The sequence below is a fragment of the Pituophis catenifer genome, unplaced genomic scaffold, assembly GCF_029215685.1.
Source record: "Pituophis catenifer annectens isolate HBS135680 unplaced genomic scaffold, rPitCat1.0.hap2 SCAF_1, whole genome shotgun sequence".
In the NCBI taxonomy this organism is placed as follows: domain Eukaryota; kingdom Metazoa; phylum Chordata; class Lepidosauria; order Squamata; family Colubridae; genus Pituophis; species Pituophis catenifer.
In genome coordinates this window covers 44,810,477-44,834,667 of record NW_027256881.1, presented here as the reverse complement: position 1 = coordinate 44,834,667, position 24,191 = coordinate 44,810,477, and the positions used below count along the sequence as shown (strand labels likewise).

General features: G+C 37.4%; 1 protein-coding gene across 1 annotated transcript in view; it reads left to right on the top strand.

Moving 5' to 3' along the window:
- UBR2 (ubiquitin protein ligase E3 component n-recognin 2) overlaps window positions 1-24,191 on the top strand; it is a 60,152-nt gene that overhangs the window by 13,538 nt on the left and 22,423 nt on the right. Inside the window, exons 7-23 of the mRNA XM_070932371.1 lie at window positions 3,599-3,661; window positions 4,116-4,236; window positions 5,023-5,130; window positions 7,605-7,693; window positions 8,801-8,899; window positions 10,864-11,027; window positions 11,113-11,212; window positions 11,640-11,768; window positions 13,195-13,378; window positions 16,696-16,757; window positions 16,993-17,103; window positions 19,773-19,838; window positions 20,264-20,386; window positions 20,522-20,585; window positions 20,929-21,053; window positions 22,074-22,126; window positions 23,883-23,985. Coding sequence (XP_070788472.1) covers window positions 3,599-3,661; window positions 4,116-4,236; window positions 5,023-5,130; window positions 7,605-7,693; window positions 8,801-8,899; window positions 10,864-11,027; window positions 11,113-11,212; window positions 11,640-11,768; window positions 13,195-13,378; window positions 16,696-16,757; window positions 16,993-17,103; window positions 19,773-19,838; window positions 20,264-20,386; window positions 20,522-20,585; window positions 20,929-21,053; window positions 22,074-22,126; window positions 23,883-23,985 — 1,764 coding nt within the window. The remainder of the gene's footprint in view (window positions 1-3,598; window positions 3,662-4,115; window positions 4,237-5,022; window positions 5,131-7,604; window positions 7,694-8,800; window positions 8,900-10,863; window positions 11,028-11,112; window positions 11,213-11,639; window positions 11,769-13,194; window positions 13,379-16,695; window positions 16,758-16,992; window positions 17,104-19,772; window positions 19,839-20,263; window positions 20,387-20,521; window positions 20,586-20,928; window positions 21,054-22,073; window positions 22,127-23,882; window positions 23,986-24,191) is intronic.

Sequence of the window (24,191 nt, the reverse complement as noted above, 5' to 3'; positions counted from 1 at the left end):
TTGTGAGTCGCTTAACAAGTGTTCCAAAAAAAGTTATAAAATCAGACACAACTGACTTAAATGACCAGATCACTTAGCAATGGAAGTCCTGGCCCCAGTCGTGGTCGTATGTTGAGGACTACACATATATGGATTTATATTGTATATAGAAATACACGTGTTTTCATCACTTTGAAACCTACCTGCCATATTTTCCATTATGAAAAAGTTCAATGGTCCTTATGATGTTTTCCTTTGAGATTTATGAGCATTTACAGATTGAGTGAGGGAAAGAGGGACAATAAGATTGTAATTGATTGTGAAAAGAAGGTTGGAAGTGATTTATATATATATATTATCTTTAATGTTTTATTTTAATTTTCTTAAACTTTATTTTTATTTTGTTCTTTTGTCTATGATATGAAAATTCGTAATAAATAGAAATTTAAAAGATTTATTTATTTTATTTTATTTATTTTATTAAATTTCTATACCGCCCTTCTCCCGAAGGACTCAGGGCAGTGAACAGCCACAAGATAAAACACATAAATACAAAAAATTTAAAATGAATTAAAAACGAATTAAATAATTTGGCTGAATTTAAAATACCCCATAATTTAAAACAAATTAAAATTTACATTTAAAAAGGGAGAAGATTTAGGCCAGGCCAACTTGATGGAATAGGAAAGTCTTAAGCGCGCGACGGAAGGTGCGCAGATCTGGGATCCTCCGTATCCCCTGGGGGAGCTCGTTCCAGATCGTAGGTGCCCCCACAGAGAAGGCTCTCCCCCTAGGGGCCGCCAGCTGACATTGTTTGGCCGACGGCACCCGGAGGAGCCCCTCTCTATGGGAGCGTACTGGCCTGTGGGAGGCTATTGGTGGTAGCAGGCGGTCCCGTAGATAACCAGGTCCTAAGCCATGGAGCGCTTTAAAGGTGATAACCAGAACCTTGAAGCGCACTCGGAAGACCACCGGGAGCCAGTGCAGCTCGCGCAGGAGAGGTGTTACATGGGAGCTCCATGTGGCTCCCATAACCACCTGCGCGGCCGCACTCTGTGCCAGTTGGAGCCTCTGAGTGCACCTCAAGGGGAGCCCCATGTAGAGAGCGTTACAGTAGTCCAGACGAGAGGTGACGAGGGCGTGAGTGACTGTGTGTAGAGAGTCCCAATCTAGAAAGGGACGCAACTGGTGGATCAGGCGAACCTGATGAAAAATCCTCCCGGTCACGGCTGTCAAATGCTCTTCTAAGGACAGCCGTGAATCCAGGAGGACGCCCAAGTTGCGAGCCCTTTCTGTGGGGGCCAATGATTCGCCCCCAATAGGCAGCGATGGCACCAGCTGACTATATCGGGACGTCGGAAACCACAGCCACTCAGTCTTGGATGGGTTGAGTCTGAGCCTGTTTCTCCCCAACCAGATCCGTACGGCCTCCAGGCACCGGGACATCACTTCAAGGGCATCGTTGGGGTGGTCCGGGGTGGAGATGTACAGCTGGGTGTCGTCAGCGTACTGATGGTATTTCACCCCGAAACCACGGATGATCTCGCCCAGCGGCTTTACATAAATGTTGAACAAAAGGGGCGAGAGGACCGATCCCTGCGGCACCCCACATATGAGGGGCCTCGGGGTCGACCTCTGCCCCCCAGTCAACACAGATTGTGACTGTGCTGTACCCAGGCCTGAAACCCGATTGGAACGGATCTAGATACGACGTTTCATCCAGGTACTGGGGAAGCTGTCGCGCAACCACACTCTCAACAACCTTCGCGACAAAGAGAAGGTTGGAGACTGGACGATAATTAGCCAATATTGGCAGGTCCAGGGAGGGCTTTTTGTGGACAGGCCTCATCACCGCCTCCTTCAAGGCGGCGGGGAAGGCACCCTCACCCAATGAAGCATTTATAATCCCCTGGAGCCAGCCTCATGTCACCTCCCGGGAAGCCAGCACTAACCAGGAGGGACACGGGTCCAACAAACATGTGGTCGCGTTCAATCTGCCCAGAATCCTGTCCACGGCATCTGGGGTCACAGGATCAAACTCATCCCAGATAACATTCTCAGGACCTGCCTCTGTCACCCTCGCTGGACCTACCCAATCGGAGTCCAGACCTTCCCGAATCTGAGTGATTTTGTCATGCAGATATTGAACAAAATCCTCGGCTCTTCCCTCCAAGGGATCCTCCCGCGCTTCCTGGTGGAGCAGGGAGTGGGTCACCCTAAACAGGGTGGCCGGGCGATTATCTGATGACGCAATAAGAGCAGCAAAATGGTTACATTTTGCTGCTTTTATCGCCACTAGATAATTCTTAATATGAGATCTTACCAGTGTCCAGTCCGATTCAGAAAGACTAGCCCTCCAACTACTCTCTAGGCGTCTTTTTCGGCGCTTCATCTCCCTCAGCTCCTCGGTGAACCAAGGAGCCAGGTGAGATCGGCGCCGGGTCAGAGGCCGCAAAGGCATGACTCGGTCCAGAGCTCCAGCGGCCGCCCTATTCCAGGCGGCCACTAGGTCTCCAGTCAAGGCGTGAGCAAGATCCTCAGGGATTGGCCCAAGCTCCATCTGGAACCTATCAGGTTCCATCAGGCACCTGGGACGGTACCATCTTACTCGTTCTGCCTCCCTGCAGCGGGGTACCGCGGTTCGAAGGTCAAGGCGAAGGAGAGAGTGATCCGACCATGACAAGGGCTCGGTGACTATGTCCCCTATCTCAAGATCATTCAACCACTGTCCAGAGACAAAAACTAAATCCAGTGTGTTTCCCCCCATGTGCGTAGGGCCATGAATTAACTGGGTCAGGTCCATAGCTGTCATGGAAGCCATGAACTCCCGAGCCACCTCAGACGCCCCACCCACGGACGGCGGGTTAAAATCCCCCATGACCATAAGTCTGGGAGTATCAATCTCATCAAATTATGAGAATTTGTTTGACATATTTTCCTTTTGAAAGAAATTTCAAAAGCAAATCCTTTTTCATCGTATTGAATAAAACTGGTAGGAAAAACATACAAAGTTATTCTTGTGTACAGCTTTAATTTTACCACTAACGTACATAGCCATGTTAGGTATCCATGTATATACCCACTGTAAATATAACATTCCATAGGTTCACTTACTGAATATGCAGTCCTTCAATTTTGTGTATGACTAAATCTATAATCATTTAATATAATTAACACAAGTCATTATTGATGTTTGGCAGACATAATATAATTCAAGAACAGACAATATAGTTGACTTCAGTCTTAAACTATATGGCACCCAAAGGATTTATTAGTTAGCCATTTTGAAACTATTCAATGTGCCATTAAAATGCATTATACAGTCTTTTTTCTGTTAAGAGTCTATGTCATGTCATTTTTAGAGGTTATATGGAAGTGGAAATTGATGTGGAATTAAATAGTTGGTAGTGAAGCTTTTTCTCTCTACAGTAATGCTTTACCTTTCTGGATTACCTTTTTTCTCTTGCATAGAAGACTATGTGAGAAATGATGTGTAATTATTAAGAGATCTTTAATGATAGTTTACAAGAAAGCTTCTGAATTTAGGTCAACTAATCCCTATTATAAACTTTGAATTATCTTTGAATGACTTGTTAATTGCCATGTGATTTTTTAATAGGGGCGCAGATCAGTTCGCTATGGAGATTTTCAGTACTGTGACCAAGCCAAATCTGTGATAGTAGTAAGTTACATAGTTTAACTTTCCTTAATTAATAATAAATTATTGGTTCAGTATTACCATCTCACAATTGTAGCCTATCTGTACTTATAACAAAATGCATGTTTAAAGTTGCAAAGAAGAAAATAATTATTCAATATTGGAAAGACAATGACTATACACAGGCAAACAGGAATGAAATATGTTTCATTGGTCCTTTTCCAATTAAGTATATTGGAATAAAAATTATATAAGAATTTAAATTGACATATGATACTATTCTTTTATCAGTTCGTAAAATAATTCAAAAGAACTTACTGAATTAAAATTGTTCACATCTTGTATTAAAAATTACATCTTGCAAATAATATTTTCCTTAAGTTTTTTTAATGTTTAAGTGAATACATCTTACACAAGGCTTTTTGTATGAAAATGAAACATTTGACTTTTGCACCTTTCTTCTCTTACTCATCTTAAGAGAAGTACTACTCGCCAGACTCGGCCATTGAAAGTTCAAGTTATGCGTTCATCTATTGTTGCCCATCAAAGCTTTGCTCTGAAGCTTCTCACTTGGCTGAGTAACATTATTGGATATTCAGGTACTGGAGTTAAAATATGATCTTAAAAAAAGATCTGTGGTAAAATGTATATGAATGAAAAACAAGAAAATATTTTCTGGCTACTCCAAGATAAGGGTAAATATAAACAAACTGTTCTGATTAATTACAGATTTCTTTTACTCAAAATTATAGAAACCAAAATACTTTAAATTGGAAGAAGTATATAATTGGATTTCTTAATATTATTTTTCTAAAAGAAGCTGCAAGAATATTTTGCATTGAAATTTTATTGTGGAGGGTATTCTTTCTTGACTATTTGGTGTTCAAAATCATCTTGCAGAAGGAAAATGTTAAACGCACAATTGTGCCTCATTCATGCCAAATCAGAAATTGTTGACTTGACTTTGACTTCTCTTGTTTATATTATATGGGGAGAAACTGTGTCCCTTTTTTGCTATTTGACGTAAAGGAAACCAGCAAATATAGTTCAACAGCAGTTGGAAGGCAGCTGATCTCTCCATTTCAGCTATGTAATCTAAAAGCAAATTTAGTAGTATTTCACTTTGAAAATTCTATTGCAAGGCCCATTTTCTTGTTTTGAGATAGGAATCTCTGCTATGCTTTTTTAAACTCTTAGAAACTTGAAGTGTAATTATTATTATATATTGATAGTTTTAATTTAAATAGGCAATGTAAATACTTCCAGTGCTAAGATTCTAACTATTAGTGATTAAGTCATAAGTATAACAGAATTAAGTGTATATGAAACTTGATTATGGAAGCAGACCAATACCCCCTTTTGACTCTTCTCTCTTTTTTAATTAGATGGTCTTCGTAGAATATTGTGCCAAGTTGGTTTACAAGAAGGACCGGAAGGAGAAAATTCTTCCCTTGTTGATAAATTGATGCTTTCTGATTCTAAACTTTGGAAAGGTGAATTATTTGTTCTTTTTAATACATACATACATACATACATACATACATATGCAAAAAATGCATATGTTTTGCATATGCACACCCGCGAAAACTTAAGAAGACGTGTGTGTGTGTGTGTGTGTGTGTGTGTGTGTGTGTATTTTGTTCTTTTTTGTTCTTTTATTCGTAGGATTATATGTGCCCTAAAAACTTATTTTTTTCAGCTAGCCGGTCTGTCCTGATTTTAGGGTTAGTTTTAAAAATTTTAATATTTATTTTAATTGACAAGTTTTAAATTATGGGCCAATATTTATAAATTATTTTAACTTTATTTTTAACTGTGATGTTTGTATAGATGTTTTTTATCTGGCTGTTCACCGCCCTGAGTCCGAAAGGAGAAGGGCGGTATAGAAATTCGAATAAATGAAAATGAAATGAAAAATGTGCAAGTCAGGGTTTTTCCTACGTAAATCAGGAGGCCTTATAAGGCCGAAATAGATCTATCCCAGTCTCCCTTAAGTCTCACAGCAGACAACACAAAATGTCTGATAAAGCCTGAAAGTGGTGATTTGAGATGTCACCCAACTATGGCAATACAAACATCTTGATTTACGTAGGAAAAACCCTGACACCTATCAGGCAATTTTTAAGCATTTTCTTAACAAGATTTCTATTAACAGTTTCAATACCTGTTCCGAATAAACATGCATAGATTATACTGCAATCCTCTTATAATTAGTAGAACTAACTTTACAGGGTTGATTAGTTTCTGGTCAGGGTTTGGGAGCACAGTTTGAAGTTCATTCTGATAATATCTTTTTCCTTGGAATTTGTAAATATTTATTATTTAAATATTTATTAATATTTATTAATTTATAAATATGTATTGTAAATATTGAGACAGCCTCTCAAATATCAGAATTTGAGGGATGCCACAAAGAAGAGAGGGTCAATCTATTTTCCAAAGCACCAGAAGGCAAGACAAAAAACAATGGATAGAAATTTCTTAACAATGAGAACAATTAACCAGTGGAATAGCTTCCCCTCAAAAGTTGTGGGTGCTCCATCACTGGAGGTTTTTAAGAAGAGACTGGATAGCTACTTGTCTGGAATGGTATGGGGTAGCAATAGCAATAGCACTTAGACTTATATACCACTTCACAGTGCTTTACAGCCCTTTCTAAGCGATTTACAGAGTCAGCATATTGCCCCCAACAATCATTTTACCAACCTTGGAAGGATGGAAGGCTGAGTCAACCTTGAGCCAGTCAAGTCAGGATTGAACTTCTGGCAGTCGGCACAGTTAGCTTGCAATACTGCATTCTAACACTGAGCTACCACTGAGCTCCTGCTTTTGCAGGGGGTGGACTAGAAGACTTCCATAGTGCCTTCCAATCTGTTACTCTGTTAAATATATGCTCATCATCTAAATAAGCAACATAAAGCACAGAAAAAAGTAAGAAGTAATTCAGTAAACAAAAATAAGGTGGGAGATAAAAGGAAACCTAAAACTTTATTATACCTACATTATTCGCTATACCTCTCCATATCTTTCTGTGCTTACCAAACATCCTTGCTTCCACCATGTTCTGAAATTAATTCATATATATACTTTACTTCTTGCTCTTTAAATCTCTTTCTGTGAAACCCTTTAACGTCATACAAGCACAACTCTTTCTTTCAACAGTCACTCTTCTTTCATATAACTGTTTAGATTTTCAATAATTATTTTTCTGAACTTTCTTCATAGTGATTGTACATTTAATATTAATTTATTCATTCATAACCCTTTTCTTGTTTTAGCTACACAAGGTTCTTAGGTAACTCATTCCCACTGCTTCTTTTATGCTTCTTCTGACACACAGAATTAATCATAGGATTAGAGGAACCTTTCAGGTTTTCTTATCTAACACCTTGCTGAGTGTAGAAATTCTCATACCTTCCTGTCAAATATTTGACCGCTGTTCCATTGCCAAGTAACATATTACAAAATGGGCAGAAATATTTTCATATATACAGCCATTTTCACTCATTTTGACAAATATTCATTTTCCACAATAATCCACATACTATCTACAACCTCTTGCCAACATTTCTTATTTTAAGATGTCTCCATTGTTTTCCATATTGCCAGGATGCATTAATGTGTTGTTTTAAAGCAGGGATCCCCAACCCCCATTCTGTGGACCAGCACTGGACCGTGGCATGTCAGAAACCGAGCTGCGCAAACAAGTGAAGCCCCATCTATGGGATGCAGCCAGTACACAACCCACCCCCTCCAGGCTGTGTAAAAACCTCTCCACAGAACTGGCCCCTGGTGCCCAAAAGATTGGGGGCTGCTATTTTAGAGGGCCATCTGTTACATAATAGTTCCATAGTGTAAAAATGTTTAGTGTTATTTAGGATTTACTATTATTTTTTAATAGACTGTTCTCATGCAAGTTCACATTTAATATGTATTTTTTCCTGACGGTTCCCTTCTTCACCCCCAGGAGCTAGAAGTGTGTATCATCAGTTATTCATGAGCAGCCTACTTATGGATTTGAAATACAAGAAACTGTTTGCTTTCCGATTTGCCAGAGTGAGTAATTTTCAGTTACAAATTCTTTATAGTAATATTGATTTGGCTTGGTTCCAGTTCCAACTCTGACTCTGGGTGAAGTTGCACTTCCCCTATAGAAAACCATCCATGGTTTGGGAGTCCCTTAAGACTTACAGCACCTGCAGGGAAAAGCCATCTGTGGGCCTTTTAGAATCAGGAGACCCTTGCAACAATGACTTGTAAGCTTCCACAAGTTCCAAATGCAGCAACCAGTCCACTAACTAGAAGTAACAAATAAATTAGTGTTACATATCTGTTGTGATTACTGCAATGATTACAAATATGACTCTAGATCAGATTCAAAGTACTCTGCATAATTTGACCCCCAAATGTGTATAGAATAGTTTTCTCATCTAGTTTGAGATCACCCTTGTGGTCTCTGAAGGATCACCATCCCAGATGAAGTAAATGGTGGTACTTCTCAGTAGCTATCTCTCCTTTTAGAATAACTTGCCTCCTAAGATATAGAATGCCCCTAACTTAGTAGAATAAATAATGATTCAATTTTTATGAGGCATTTTTGATACACAATTAATTGGTTGAATTATTATGCAACTTCTCTTAATAAATACCATGTTATTTAAGTGGCCTTGAATTGAATTGAACTAATAATTTTCAATTTTCCATTAACTCGTATTCTAGTTATATATTGTAAAAAAGATTTCTATATATTGCACAACTCCATCAATTTACTTTAAATATTGATTGAATCCAGAAATGTTTCCTATAACAATGGATACATTTGGTATTTGTATTTAATTTCCTATTGTTGCTACAGGTATCCTCTTAGCCATAGTTTAGTAATTTGAGATATAAACAGTTGCCAGTTTTAGGACATAGTTTTCCATCACAAATATGAAACTTAGACAAAACATCCAATCAGTGCAGATTAGAGGTGAATTTCCCCTTGTTGTTTAGAATTATCGGCAGTTGCAGAGAGATTTTATGGAGGATGATCACGAGCGGCCAGTGTCGGTGACTGCTCTCTCTGTTCAGCTCTTCACTGTACCTACTCTGGTGAGTAGTGCTATCTTTTTTTAAAACTGATAGTTGGCACTTTTTGCCTTTTTGCCTTCTTCTTAATAGAATTATGAGCGATTGCAGAATGATTATGTGAAAGATGACCACGACAGAGAGTATTCAATTGCTGACCTCTCGGTGCAGATATTCACAGTACCTTCTCTTGTAAGTATTTAAATGTTGAATGAATGAAACCTTCTGTTTGCTCTGAAGGCCACTTAAATCTAATACAGGTATAATGAATTATTATGTTTGGAATCCTAAATAGTGATTGTTATATCTTATATTATTGTATGATTAAAGAAGACAAAATTGGTAACAAAATCATAATCTGTGGAATGGAAAAAGAAAAAGAGCCAGTATGTGGTGGTAGTGGTTAAGGCACTAAACTAGAAACTAAGAGGCTATGAGTTCTGGTCCTGTATTAGGCACAAAGCCAGATGCACAGAAGAAGATATCATCTTTAACTCCAAAATATGAGTCCAATAAATGGGTCATCTGGGTACATACAGCATACTAAAACTTCTGAATCTTTTCTCCCCTCCCCCAGCTCACATCCTGTTACGTTTTTCTGATTGTTCACCATGTTTTATCTTTACTTTTATCTTTCTCTCTATATTTTGTGCCCAACTTCATTACCCAACTTTGTCCAATCCAACTTCCTCACTGCATTTCCTTCATATTTTTATAGATACGATCCTTTCATTTCTTAAATTCTAGTGAGCTTTAACCATTTCCATTTGTTCCTTAATACGCTCTCATATTCTGAATATTGCCGGATAATCACTGGTCCCCCTAATTTTATTTATTATTGAAACATCAAATTTAGTGTGTTTCATTTCCAATTTGATCATTTTGAATTTTATTTAGTATGTGCTTCTCACACCTGTGGTATAAATAAATTTGTATTTGTAATATGAGGAATTCCTTTCTTTAAATAAAACCTTCTGAATTTGATTTTCGAATTCTATCTCCTAAATTTCTCAGCTTCACTCATATCTTCAGAGCCCATGTGTCCACCTTAAAAGTGGACTTAATCTAAGAATTGTCCTTCTCCCTTTGACCTTACCAATCAAATCACTTTCTCTACTGGCATAACTAATCCATTGAAGCTATAAATACTTTCCACTATGTCTTGTAGGGGTTTCCCATCCTCCCACAAAGAGTGTGATCTTTGATTTGCTATACCATTGAGTCTCAAAGTGTGATTTATGGACCTCTTGGGAGGTCTCAGGTCAGGGGGTCTGTGAAGTCAAATAAAAATATTTTTAATTTCTAATATGGTAAATATTGATAGATATAGTCCATATAAACAAAAGCCATTTGGGGTCCTCAATCGTTAAGAAAGGGAAACATTTGGGAACCATTGTACTATACAAAACGAAGAACAGCCTTTGAGTGAAGGAAGTGCATACCCTGTCTTAGTCTATAGAACACAAATAGTCATTTGAAGTTACATAGATGTAAATTCTGCTTGACTGATCTACTGTTTACTCCACTAATATAAAAGCTGTTCAGTAGTGAAACCATTTATCTAAGGAGATGGATGTGTCAAACTGATCACATCTGCCTGAGACACCTTGATTTTTGTACCTGCATTGGCTAGGGATGGAACTCAATAGTAGAAAGCTGCTTTGCAACTTGATTCTATTCATATTTTGGAGAAATAAGGGTGGATATTTTGGAGAAATAAGGGTGGATCGTCTGAAATTATCTCAACAGCACACTTTGTAAAAATGTGCACTGTTGAGATAATTTCAGTGCCACATAGCTTCAGCAAATTTGTATGTTGTTCATGTTATAAGCAATTCTAAAAAATGAATGTGATCACTATTCATGAGATTAGAGTACTTAGCCCACAGATGTTCGTTCTTAATGGATGATTTTAACTATGATGCAAAGTTTCAGAATAATGGTATCTTTATTTAAAAGTAAAATTTTTATAAGCATGGTCTCTAACAATTTATCCAATCCTTCCTTTAATATCTTGGAACATGATGATTCCGCTGGTTTCCCATTCAGGAACTATTTGCCGTTTAGTGCTGAAAAGAACTGCATTTGACGTACAAATAATTGTTTCTGCAGCTTCTGATTAAAACACACTTTCAAATGTTTTGCTTTTGCTATAGGCAAGAATGTTAATTGTAGAAGAGAATCTCCTGACTACTATAATCTCAACATTTATGGATCATTTACGACATAGAGATATACAGGGGAGATTTCAGTTTGAACGGTATACTGCACTACAGGCATTCAAATTCCGACGAGTCCAAAGCCTGATTCTGGATTTAAAGTAAGTAAGTTTTTTTTAAATCACACAAATATATTTTTATGTAAATACAAAAATCAGCCTGCAAATTTATTTCTGCTGTACGTAGGTATGTGTTGATAAGCAAGCCAACTGAGTGGTCAGATCAACTGAGACAAAAATTTCTAGATGGCTTTGATGTCTTCTTGGAATTGCTGAGGTGTATGCAAGTAAGTAATTTACAAAAATTGTATCATATTAATTGCATGATTACAAACGAGATAGTGAAAGTTGTTTTTCATATAATTGTTACATTTCCAGTGCCTTTTACATTAGGTTTCTTTGTTCTTGGGGATAGAGTAGAGTTTCAGTAAAGCTAATTTTTCTACAATCCTCTTTATTAATCAAGATTTTCTTGTGAAGAATTGTTGAACCTTATGAAGTCAGATGCTAGTAGCTATGAGGTGGTGAACCAGAATTGCAATGGATATAATTTTTCAGCATTGCAGGTTTGCCTAGTTCTTCCATCACAAATGAAATTAGAATGAGCAAACTATAGGCAGTCATTTTTCTATCTTGGCTATAGACAGTCACTAGGCAAAGACTTGCTGGGTTTTAGCATTAATACTTCTTTGTTGTTTTCATCTGTAACTGAAGGGTATGGATCCAATAACTCGCCAAGTAGGACAGCATATTGAAATGGAACCAGAGTGGGAAGCTGCATTCACACTGCAGATGAAATTAACACATGTTATCTCAATGATGCAAGATTGGTGTGCTTTAGATGTAAGTTGTTAAAATGTTTCAAATATATTTGAATGAGGGCAATAAAGAACCCTCAAGATTTCTTTATATGACTTGTATCAGTAAGATTGGGTTGTTTAAAATGGAAACTCAAATGCCCATGATTTTTAAGCAGGAAACATTGGAGTAAAATACGGTAAATTAACACACAATCTTCAGATCTGGGCTATGCTGTATTTCAGAAGGAATAAAAAGAAAAGGGGGTGCCCATTAGCATGAGATTAATTATTTGATGCAAAAATTACTGTGAGTTATACCTATTTGTAGCTGCAGTTTTGTGCTCCCTCTCTAATTTTCTTTGGATAATTTAGAGGTTCTTCAGAACAGGGAATAAATTAAAGGGGAAATTCCCCCTATTGTACTAATTGAAAACTTAGGCAGTAAAAAAAAATCTGTCATTAGCACAGAGGCACAAATGTATCCATTGAATCAGAGATGGACAGAATGGATTGGATGAAATTCATACTATTGTACATGATTCTGTGGATAACAAATGATCAATTATTTAGAAATATATATGTGGGTAAGGTAAATCTTAGTATTTGAGCAAATTGATACAATGAAAGGTAGTTTGAAAAATATTCTAGTTTCACTTTTTTTGTCTACCTCTTAAAATGGTAGTCTGTGAATATGGCTGGATGCATTTTTTTAAAGAAACAAGAATAGTTTTGATAGCTTCAGACATGGCAGGAAATCACTGTATGTGAGGAAAAGATCTAAAATTCATAATCACTAGATTTTTTTTTAGAAAAATCCATATACTTCAATCTTATACTTCAGTCTTCTTGCAGGTACCATTGTTTATATAGCCATACATGGAATGGTGATAGCACATATGAAGAACCACAAGATTTACGGGTATAATGTATAAGGAAAGGTAGAGTGCAATTCAGAAAATTAATAGTACTAATGAGGACTCACTTAATTGGGATGTAGACGAAGTCTAGTGAGCTCTCTGTCAAGGCCATCTTCTCTACTCTCTAGAAGTCTGCTCTAGAGTGAAATGATAAAAAATATCCTAGAAGTAAGTACTATAAATACCACAGCTGGCATTGCAAAGCAGACCCTGGAGGCTAGAATAGAAAACTTTCCCTCACTAGTACTTTTTTCTCTTATTTGGAGATAAATAAAATCAGAATTTAAAGTGTCTTATATGCGCTTCCTATGTTCTTGTTTCTGCCACTAAAGTTTTCTTCATAAGATGGAATTGTATACCTCCTGCTACCTACTGTGATACAGTTCCAACAGTTATTGAAACAGCATTGGCAAATACGCTTTAAATAGGTTAGATAAATTTTACCTTGATGCAATTTTTCACTTATTTATTTTGATTACAAATGCATGATAATTTTGTTACAATTTTAAGAGCTGTGTTTTCTGTAAATATAATTACCTTTAATCTTTATAGGAAAAAGTGCTTATTGAAGCATATAAGAAATCTTTGACTGCTTTGATGCAATGCCACTGTGGTTTTACTGATGGAGAACAGCCTATTGAACTCAGCATGTGTGGACATTCAGTTGAAACTATTAGATACTGTGTTTCTCAGGAAAAAGTTAGCATTCATCTTCCTGTTTCCCGTTTACTTGCAGGTAAGACCTAAATTGTTTAGTTGATTTGGTGGTTAATTTTTAATATGGTTTGTTTTCATAACTATAACACAAATGTTGTCTTTTGCTTGCTATCTTTGTGGGCGAGAAATGAAGTGAATTCACTTTACAACAAAAACAAGAGCTAGTAAGCTGTATGAACCTGTGTTTCTTTGATATTATCAGGTTCAAACTCAACTATTAACATAGCAACTTATCACTGTTGTATAAACATATATACACACATATGCATACAGATATATTTGCATATACATATATATATACATATTTGCATATACATATATACACATACACATAATAGATAGCTCTATATTTTAGATGTAATTAAATCTTATGTACTATAAGGAGTGCTATCCACTTCTATTGGTTCAAGGGCCACAAAAAGTTTTGGGTAGCAGTTCAAATCCATACTTTAAAAATAGACATCTATTCTTTGTGAGATAAATTGGATTGGTTAAGCAATTATAGTTTCCCCCTAAAATGCAAAAACTTTTCCCAAAATTTTTATTCCATCCACTTTGTGGATGTGGAAAATATTGAAGCCACAAAAGTGTTTGCATGGTTCCCAGGCTATATTTTTTGTAATCTTGGTATGAGGCTTGCCCAGAAATTATGTTGCTTATCATGCCCTAGCAAGACCAAGATTCAGTCTGTAGTATGTCAGTAGTATGTCAGTCGGTTAGTTTTGTATTCATAGGCAAGCCATAAACTGGTTGCTTCTCAAGCACACCATGCACTATAAATGCATACTGTAATTGTCTTTGATTGTAAAGGTTGAAGTTCTCAGAAGCTGAGTCTAAAAGCAATGTTATAACATTCCAATAATGGGATGTAAGTTTTCATCCTCATAAAAGTAATTTAAGTTCATATAATACTTGGCTAGTGTCCTGTCCAGTCTGCTTGTAATATCTGGAGTAAGAATGTAGCACCTATCTGCCACTCTTTAAACAGATATGACTTTTCCTAGGACCCACACCTGTGCCAGTTTTGAAAATAGCTTATTCTGGTAATGTAATTGCTCTTCCTGATTACTTGTTTGGACCTGAATTGGGGGAATGCTCCTTTCTTGGTTGTTTTAAATTTGTCATCAGCCTTATTTACCATTTATTATAGCCTTCTGGGTAGCTTAAGAATATTGATAATTGTATCACTATATTACAATGTTTCAGCATTTCACTAAGAAGGCAATTTTAATTTGTGATTGTGGGAGAGGAGAAGTTGATCTGGCATTTGCTTACATGCGTGGTGCTGAAAGATTCATCCCTCTTTCCCGTGCTCTTCAACAGCTATATGAAAACTGAAAGAGGTCATCTGCTCATCACCACTCTGGTGATGCTGTAGAAGCCTTGATCCAGTGTCTGGAGACTATGAGAAACTGGATGGCAAAGAACAAACTGAAATTGAATCTCTCCAAGTCAATGTTGATGAATGTCCAGAAATGAACTGGCTTTCTGTCATTTCTGGCTGTGACTCTGGACAGAATCACACTCCTTTGAAGAAGCAAGTCTGCAATTTGATGATAGTCCTAGTCTCATGGTTACTCACTCATGGTTAAGTGATGTCCCGGTGCCTGGAGGCCGTGTGGATCTGGATGGGGAGAAACAGGCTCAGGCTCAACCCATCCAAGACCGAGTGGCTGTGGTTTCCGGCGTCCCGATATAGTCAGTTGGCGCCATCACTGACTATTGGCGAGTCGTTGGCCCCCATGGAGAGGGCTCGCAACTTGAGTGTCCTCCTGGACTCATGGCTGTCTTTAGAAGAGCATCTGACGGCTGTGGCCGGGAGGTCTTTTCGTCAGGTCCGCCTGATTCGCCAGTTGCATCCCTTTCTGGATCGGGACCCCTTACGCACGGTCACTCATGCCCTCATCACTTCTCGCCTGGACTACTACAATGCTCTCTACATGGGGCTCCCCTTGAGGAGCACCCGGAGGCTCCAACTGGTGCAGAGTGCAGCCACGCGGGTGGTTATGGAAGCGACGTGGCGCTCCCATGTAACACCTCTCCTGCGCAAGCTGCACTGGCTTCCAGTGGTCTTCTGGGTGCGCTTCAAGGTTTTGGTTACCACCTTTAGAGCACTCCATGGCTTAGGACCTGGATACTTACAGGACCGCCTGCTGCCACCAATAGCCTCTCACCGGCCAGTACGCTCTCATAGAGAGGGGTTCCTCAGGGTGCCGTCAGCCAAACAGTGTCGGCTGGAGGCCCCCAGGGGAAGAGCCTTCTCTGTGGGTCACCTGTTATTTGGAATGAGCTCCCCCCGGAGATACGGAGGATCCTGGATTTACGCACCTTTGGCCACGCCCTCAAGACCTTTTTATTCCAACAGGCTGGCGTGGCCTAACTTTCCCTTTTAATGAGTTTTAATTCCCATTTAATTTGAGAAATTTTAAATTTGTTTTAAATATGGGGATGTTTTTTAATTCGTCTTGGGCCAAATTGTTTAATACGTTTTTATACTGTTTTAAATTTTATAATCTCTGTGTTTTATCTTTTTGGCTGTTCACCGCCCTGAGTCCTTCAGGAGTAGGGCGGTGTATAAATCTAATAAAATATAAAATATAATATAAATATTACTTAATCAGCAGGTGGAGGCTGCAACTAGTGCACCAGTTGCAACCTTTTTTGAAATTGGAAACCACCTTATGGCACTAGCTCACATTGTAATAATCTCTGTGCCCTTTAAAAATGGCTGCTATTGAAAACCACCTTTGAAACTACGTTTGCTATAAAATATAGCAGCTTCCTTACCGATAAGTGAGCAGCTTCTTTACTGATAATTACAGTTATGTGACATTGATTCTTTGGATGCCACACTGCCCACCAACAGACTTACAAAAGCTGTCCAAAATGATGGCTTTTAATTTATAAAGCTTTCATGGCTCAGTACTAGATATTTCCAGGACAGTCTTCTTTTGTCCCCAGCAGAGTTGTTGCAGATCCCATTTTATGTTAAATGCATATGGAAGAATATAATGTTTTTCCATTATGGTTTCAGTCTTGTGGAATAGTCTACACAAGAAGATCCAGTTGGCACCTTCTCTCATAGTATTTAGAAAGATAGTGAAGACCAGCGTTTCATAGATATTTAACCCATAATCTGTAATTTAAACATAACATTGTTTTTAATTAATTAAAGTGGCAGATATTTTGTGGTTTTTACATTTCATACTACATTACATTATTTTATTGATCAAATTTCAAAACATCAGAAGTGTTTTGGGGATTCTGGTACTATCTAGATATAATAAATAAATACTGTAATATAATCAATAGAATGCATTTTTGTATTAAATATAGGTCTGCATGGACTTTTGAGCAAAACAGAAGTAGCATACAAGTTTCCAGAACAACTACCAATGGTGAGTAATATTATATTAATAAACCTCTATGACTAGGGTATTTTAGTTTAAAACAAAACAAAACTGAACAGTTAATTGGGGAGATCCAGAGGTGACAGTGCCTAGAATCCAGTGAACCATTAGGGGTAATAGCTATAACTTCCTATATTTTAAGTCATGGAAATGATTGTTTGGATACTCTTTAAAAACATAAAACAAATACATTGAGTTTTGTGTTTATCTTCAACCAATACAGAGTGAACTTAGTCCTCCTATGTTAATAGAACATCCCCTGCGATGTCTAGTTCTATGCGCCCAAGTTCATGCTGGAATGTGGCGGAGAAATGGATTTTCACTTGTTAATCAGGTAAGTCCTGAATGGGAAAAATTTATTTAATCTTTTTCTTTCACCTGAGAACCATAGAACAGTTTGATTTCCTTATTGCTAAAGATTAAAGTGCTCTGCATAAATGATTAATTTTAAATCTGTGATTTGATTATTTTATATGTTTTCCTAAATGTGTTTATCAAGGGTAGTTTTCTTGAACTCAAAAAGCTTGTTTATTTATTTGTATGTATGTCGCATTCAATATGTGTGACACTGAATTTTGATAATAAATATATGAAGTTTTAATCACCTCTGGAAGCTGTGGTACATTTTTTTATCTCAACTTTATTATTTTTTATAAATAACTCAAGATGACAAACATCCCTAATACTCCTTTCCCCTCCTATTTCCCCCACAACAACAACTCTGTGTGGTGAGGTGAGAAAGCATGACTGACCCAAAGCCACCCAGCTGGGTTTCATGCCCAAGGCAGAGCTGAAGCTCACAAATTCCTGGTTTCTAGCCTATGGCCTTTACCATAGACCAAAGGGATTTAATCTATAAGATCACCATGAGGAATATGCTGTGTACTTTGCAGAAGTCTCTTGCATTTGTTCTACATTGGACTCTAGTTTTAGGCCAGTGCCAGTGGAGGTTACAGGGCTAAATCTTGCAAGGTTATCGGAGGGAAGTTTGATCCCATTGCACCTGAGGATGTGAACAGGGCTTTTGCAGCTGCTAGTTTGACCATCTCAGTGTTCCATGTGTCTCCTGGCTGGCTAAGGTTGCTCGGAGGAGAATAATTGGGTTTGGAAGGTGGTTATTAATTCCTTAAGCAAGGGGTGATCCCATTGGTTTTCAAGGAGGTAGTGGTGCACCCTCTCCTGAAAGGGCCATTGCTCGCCCCAACCAGTCTGGACAGCTTTTGAGTCTGTTAGTCTTTAACCTCTCATTTTTGGGTATGGTTGTGTAAAAGGTGGTTGCATGGCAGCTGCAGAGGACCGCGGATGAAGTGGATTACCGTATTTTTCGGACTATAAAACGCACTGGATTATAAAACGCACCTAAATTTACAGGTTGTCGCCCTCCTGGGTCCCCAGAAGCACTGTGCATTTTTCTGCATGGCCCGTTTTCGCCAAAAATGGGCCTCTTTTTGGGCTCCCAAGCCTTTTGTGCATCGCGTTTTTGCCCTCCCCGGCCCCCAGAAACACTCTGCAGACCAAAATGGGCGTGTTTTTGGCAAAAACAGGCATTACAACTGTTTTCTGCAAGAGAAAACACATACCTTCAGGCCTCAGATCCTCTCATTTCATGAAAGGGAGGCTATAATTAAGAGCTTTTCCAAAGATAAATGTATTGGATCTAAAGATAAATGTACTTATTCTATGGGAAGAGGTGACACTGTAGATACATACAAGTCATTATAGGTAAAAACCAGATCGCATCTGGAAATTTATTGTAATGATGGACCTAAAACTCAGGTGTAAGCTGTGCATTCTTTATCAATTTCTAAATGATCTTCAATTTAGAGTGCATTATAACATATGATGACAGCATGAGTTTTACTGTGAAAATATTAAGTCCTTATAGGACCCCAAATGGCACAATGTCCAAGGCTTGGAAGTAGCACTCCAGGCCATGGCTTCCATCTTCCAATCCAGTAGCCATGAGTCCAAGAGTCTTCCAACTGGTAGACCTTCTCCTTTAGATATTTTGAGAGAGAGTACTGGAGTTGACCAATGTTGTCAATGAACAAACAATAACTTTCTCTTGCATGGATGCATTTTCAATCTGTTTCCTTGTGTCCTCAGCCTCTAGACACAGGTTCAAGACTTGCACAACTTCATTAGTACGGCCTGGAGTGGCAGTGTACAATTTTGAGCATCATGAGCATATTGATGGTACTACAAGCCAATGGACTACCTCTCCAATGGTATTATGTAGATTGAGGTAATGGGGCAAAGGACCAAGCTGTGAGGCACCCCACAAAAATGAAACCACCAAGTCAATCTCACCTACCACTACTCAATCACCACTGAGCAGAACAGCTCACAAGAAGAAACAGAATTACCGTAGAACAGTTGTTACTTCCAATCTTCAAGAGTGGTCCATCAAAATTTCATGATTGATGGTACTGAAAGTTGCTGACAGATATAAGAGGATCGGGGGGTTGGGGAGTCTAGGTCCTGATAAAAGTCATCCACTAGTACCATTTCTGTTGCATGCCAATCCTTGAATTATGACTGAAAGAGAGGTAATAGTAACAGATTATAAATACATTAAGTAGATAATCCATTTCCTCCACTGCATTCTGTAGCTGAACTCCCATGATTCTCTTAGTAACTGTAGTGAAGGTTGGAGACAGAAAAATAGTTGTAAAAAATGGCTGAATTCTTCAGGACTACAGGCATCATCTTCTCACACAGAGAGACATTGACAATCTCCTAAGGTTGCCTCCACTTGCCTCCAAAAGTGCAGAATGCAGCTGGTGAGAATCATGTGAGAAAACCCCCTTTTTACTTTATCAGAGTCTGCAAGTCAAGAAGATTCCCAGGTTATATGGTAAATCACTTTAACTGTTCTTGTTTTTGTGAAGTCAAGATTTTGATGAATCAGAGAAATTTTGTCAGCAAAATGGAATGTAAAGTAGTTTTAGATCAGAATCCAAATTGAAACATATATCAAACTCTGAAAACTTTCTCTTTCAGATATACTACTATCATAATGTAAAGTGCAGAAGAGAAATGTTTGATAAAGACATTGTAATGCTCCAGGTAATATATATATTTTTAATAATCCTTATATGTACCTTGAGATGTTACTAAGACACCTGCATTCTTTAAAAGTTTTAAAAAAATATTATGTAGTCAAGGTTTTTTTCAATGTACCTTCCCTTTTGAGACCATGGAAAAGTTATATGTTAATATATTTCGATAAAACCAATATTTTTTAAAAGTACAAAACTTTGGAAAACAAATATTCAATATGCTGTTTGTGCTTGAAAGGGATATTATAGTTAAAAGGTTTAGAAAGGGCTATAATATGAAGACTCATGCTGCTTCGTATGCAACTATTGTATGACGTATTTATATTTATAAAAGAAGACAAATTTTATATGTGAGTATGGCCAATAGTGCAGTGCTTCCAAATAAATTTATATCATTCTGCTCTCTTTATCTAAACTTCCTTTTTTTTATAGACAGGTGTGTCTATGATGGATCCAAACCACTTTTTGATGATGATGCTGTGTCGCTTTGAACTTTATCAGATATTTAGTACTCCGGATTATGGCAAAAGGTTCAGTTCCGAAAATACCAATAAGGTACAACATGAGCATTTGAAGATACAGTTTCAAAACTTTAAGAAATGCATTACAAATAAATTACAAACTCCTATATCTTAATGTGAAAATATCTGTAAGTGCTTTCTAACACATTTTAGTCCTTGTTTCTTTCAGGATATGGTTCAGCAAAATAATACTCTCATTGAAGAAATGTTACACCTAATTATAATTATTGTTGGTGAGTTTATGCTTTTTCAGTTAATACCTACTGATTTTATGGATTAATTCTAATTATAGTTAGAAGTCCTATTTATAGATGTTTAGATTAGTTCATTAATATACTGTATCTACAACTTTAAATATCAAAGAGTACAGTTATTTCCACTTATGCTGCTTGATAAAATAAAATTATTTTGGGGATGTTTATGATCATGACATTATCCTTACATCTTGTCATTTGACAATATGAATATCTCTTCAGATGTTGTGCTGGAAAAAATAGTCACTTCTCTGGCTTCGTTCAGCATATGCATAAAATGAAATTGATCAGTGCTTACTGAAATTATTGATTTGTTTTATAGGAGAGAGATTTACTCCAGGAATTGGGCAGATTAATGCTACAGATGAAATAAAACGAGAGATTATTCACCAGTTGAGCATCAGACCCATGGCTCATAGTGAATTAGTAAAAGCATTGCCAGAAGATGTGAGTCTTATTAAAAATATATTCACTTGTACTTTTTAAATTGGTGGATGATCATTGGGGGATTTCTAATATGTTGGAATTGATGATGAAGATTCCTTCAGATAGCAGGGAATTAAAAGTTTTTTTTATAGAAGATGATTTCCAGCAGGCTTTAATGGATTATATTAAATATTTTCCCCACAATTTTATACTCCCTAGAAATTAGTAGATATGTTGAATTTTTCAACTCATCCAGAGTACTTTATTTTGTTGCAATTTAATCACAGTGACTGTTATTAATACAGTTATAAACAGGAAGGTGACGTATGGGAAATATTTCAAAAACATAAAAAGAAATCATTATTTCAAATTCTTTTGCATTAAACTTGTAAGATTGTAGAACTGTATATAAAAAATATAATGACTCAGTCACAATAACTAATGTTAAGATAGCACAGTCCTAAAGACCCTTAAATTTTTAATACTTCCAGATTGCCAATAAAGAATATTTGTAGCTCCGGGTTGAAATGAACTCGGTTGTTTTCTTGAAGATGTTTCATTACCCAAACTAGGTAACATCATCAATGCTGGTAAGGAGTGGGGTTCACTCTCAATTTATATTCTACTGGTTTGCCCTAATAGTGTTGGTGGGAGTGGTTTTTGGAGGTTCTTCTCCAAGTGGACTTGGAGAATAGATTAACTCCAAGATTAACATCAAGTCAACAATCAAGAAGTAAACAATAATCCAATCATGGAACTGTCAAACAAGCTAACAATAAACAGCCCAAACAAAGAACTTCCAAGACTACTCCCACCAATATTGGCGAGCCATTGGAATATAAACTGAAGGAAACCCCACTCCTCACTAGCACTGATAATATTAGCTAGCTTGGATAATGAAACATCTGCAAGAAAACAGCCAAGCTCAGAGAGCACAAAGAACCCCCTATTTCCAGATTTATCTAGTTGATTATTACCTTAGGGAATATACTTGTAAAGTATGTACACATATAATAACATATTTTTCCTTTGATTTTATAGGAAAACAAAGAGACCGGAATGGAAACTGTCATTGAAGCAGTTGCCTGTTTCAAGTAATGGCTTCCCTGCAACAAACCTCTTTAAATGTGTAAAATAGTATATATTGTGACCCAGAAAATACTGTTTAGGACTGATTTATACTTCATTCTTAAATCCTACTTTATGATTATTTTAATTGAAAGTAGTCTAGACATTTACAAATTTAAGAATTGACAGCTGTTAGAGATAATGTAAGAAGTAAGATTCTGAATGTTTTGAGGAATTTTTTTTGTTAAAAGTACTAACAAAGCAAACTTTATTTTTTATTGTGATGAAAAATACTACATGGAAAAAATCTTTTATATTAGCAGGAAAAATATCTGTTGTTCCTCATCCTCCCAAATAAATCAAACATGTATATGAAGAACAATTTAAAAATATAGATTTAGCCATTTCCTTTTTTCAAAGGATGGTCTTGCCCCAACAGGTATGAAGAAGTTGCTATTGCCCAAAAGCAAAATGTTTAGTGGAGAAGCAAGGCAGAAGCCAACAACCTTGATGGTTATTCTCAGGGCAGTGCAGCTCAGGAGAAAGTGGGGTTTGCTTTCCCATCTTATTCTGTAGGTTTAGGTAGCAATAAGAACACGTTTTTTTACAATTAATACCTTGACTATAAGTATGGTATCAATTGCTTGTGTACCATATCTCATATTCACACATCTGTCATTTAAGAAGCTACACATTTATCTTAGGTGATGGTAAATTGAAGGGCTGTCAGTGGATCCCATTGATAACCTATATGAAGGGAAGTCTGGTTTACCTGGTGTCATTCAGCCAACCTTCCAGTCAGTCAGAGGCGCTGAGTCTCATTTTTGCCAAAGTAGAGTCTGTGCTTGTAGACAAACAAGCTTTGTACGGTCATTAATAGTGATACACAGTTAAAAGTATAAGATGTCATTCATATTGAGGTGTTAGTGTTCTTATTGTTTCATGGATTATGGTATTTTTTGCACTATAAAACGCTCCAGATCATAAGACGCACCTAGCTTTTGGGGAGGAAAACAAGAAAACAAAAAATTGTTTTCTTTCGGCCACGAAAATCTTGCATGGCTTTGTCTAAACCTTTTAAGACTTATCTTTGGTTGCCTCTTGTAACATGCTGTTATACAGAATAACAGCTGGAAGGGATCTTGAAGATCTTCTAGTCTAACCCCCTGCTCAGGCAGGAAACCCTTTATCGTTTCAACCAAAAGCTCTTGAAGCTAGGGAAGAAATTTGCTGTAGGTGAGGCTGTCCCCACAATGGATTTTTTCTCCTGGGACCTGGGTCTATTGTATTGCTGCTGCCACCTATGGCCGTCGCCTTTCATCACCCTTCACCACCGCTCACTGCCACCTATCGGTGGTTGGATTGGCTTCCCGGAATACCGCCGATCAGCAGTTCCAGGCGGCAGGGATCACCACCACCTGTTGCCACCGCTGATCGCAGCAGGTGGTGGCGATTCCTGCCGCTGGCACAGCTGATTGGCGGTATTCCGGGAGGCTAATCCAACTGCCGATAGGTGGCAAGTGGCGGTAATTGGCAGTGGCGACAGGCCATTTGCCGCTGCTGCCCCTGCACCAAGCCCTCCCCGCCGCCACAGTCCAGTCTGTGACGTAATATTCGTTCCATAAGACACACAAACATTTCCACACTTTTGGGTGGGAAAAGTGCGTCCTATAGTGCAAAAATTATGGTAGTTTAGAAAAATATGGTAGTTTAGAATGTTCAATTATTACAATGCTGATTAATTATTACAATACTGATTATATGTTTCCAATTATCTTTTAGGAAACCAGGATTAACAGGAAGAGGCTTATATGAGTTAAAGCCAGAATGTGCTAAAGATTTCAATTTATATTTTTACCATTTTTCAAGGGCAGAACAGTCTAAGGTAATTATGCAAGATTAAAACTTTTATATAATTATATAATTATAGATAATTATGAAGCTTTGTATTTACAGATAACAGTTAAAATAATGACCTATATTTGGATTCTCTTTAGTCAATACATTGCAATGTAATAAGTGCACCCTGAAATAAATGCATTATAGATTCAGATTGAATTTATAACAGTACAGTATATCTTAGAAAGAAAT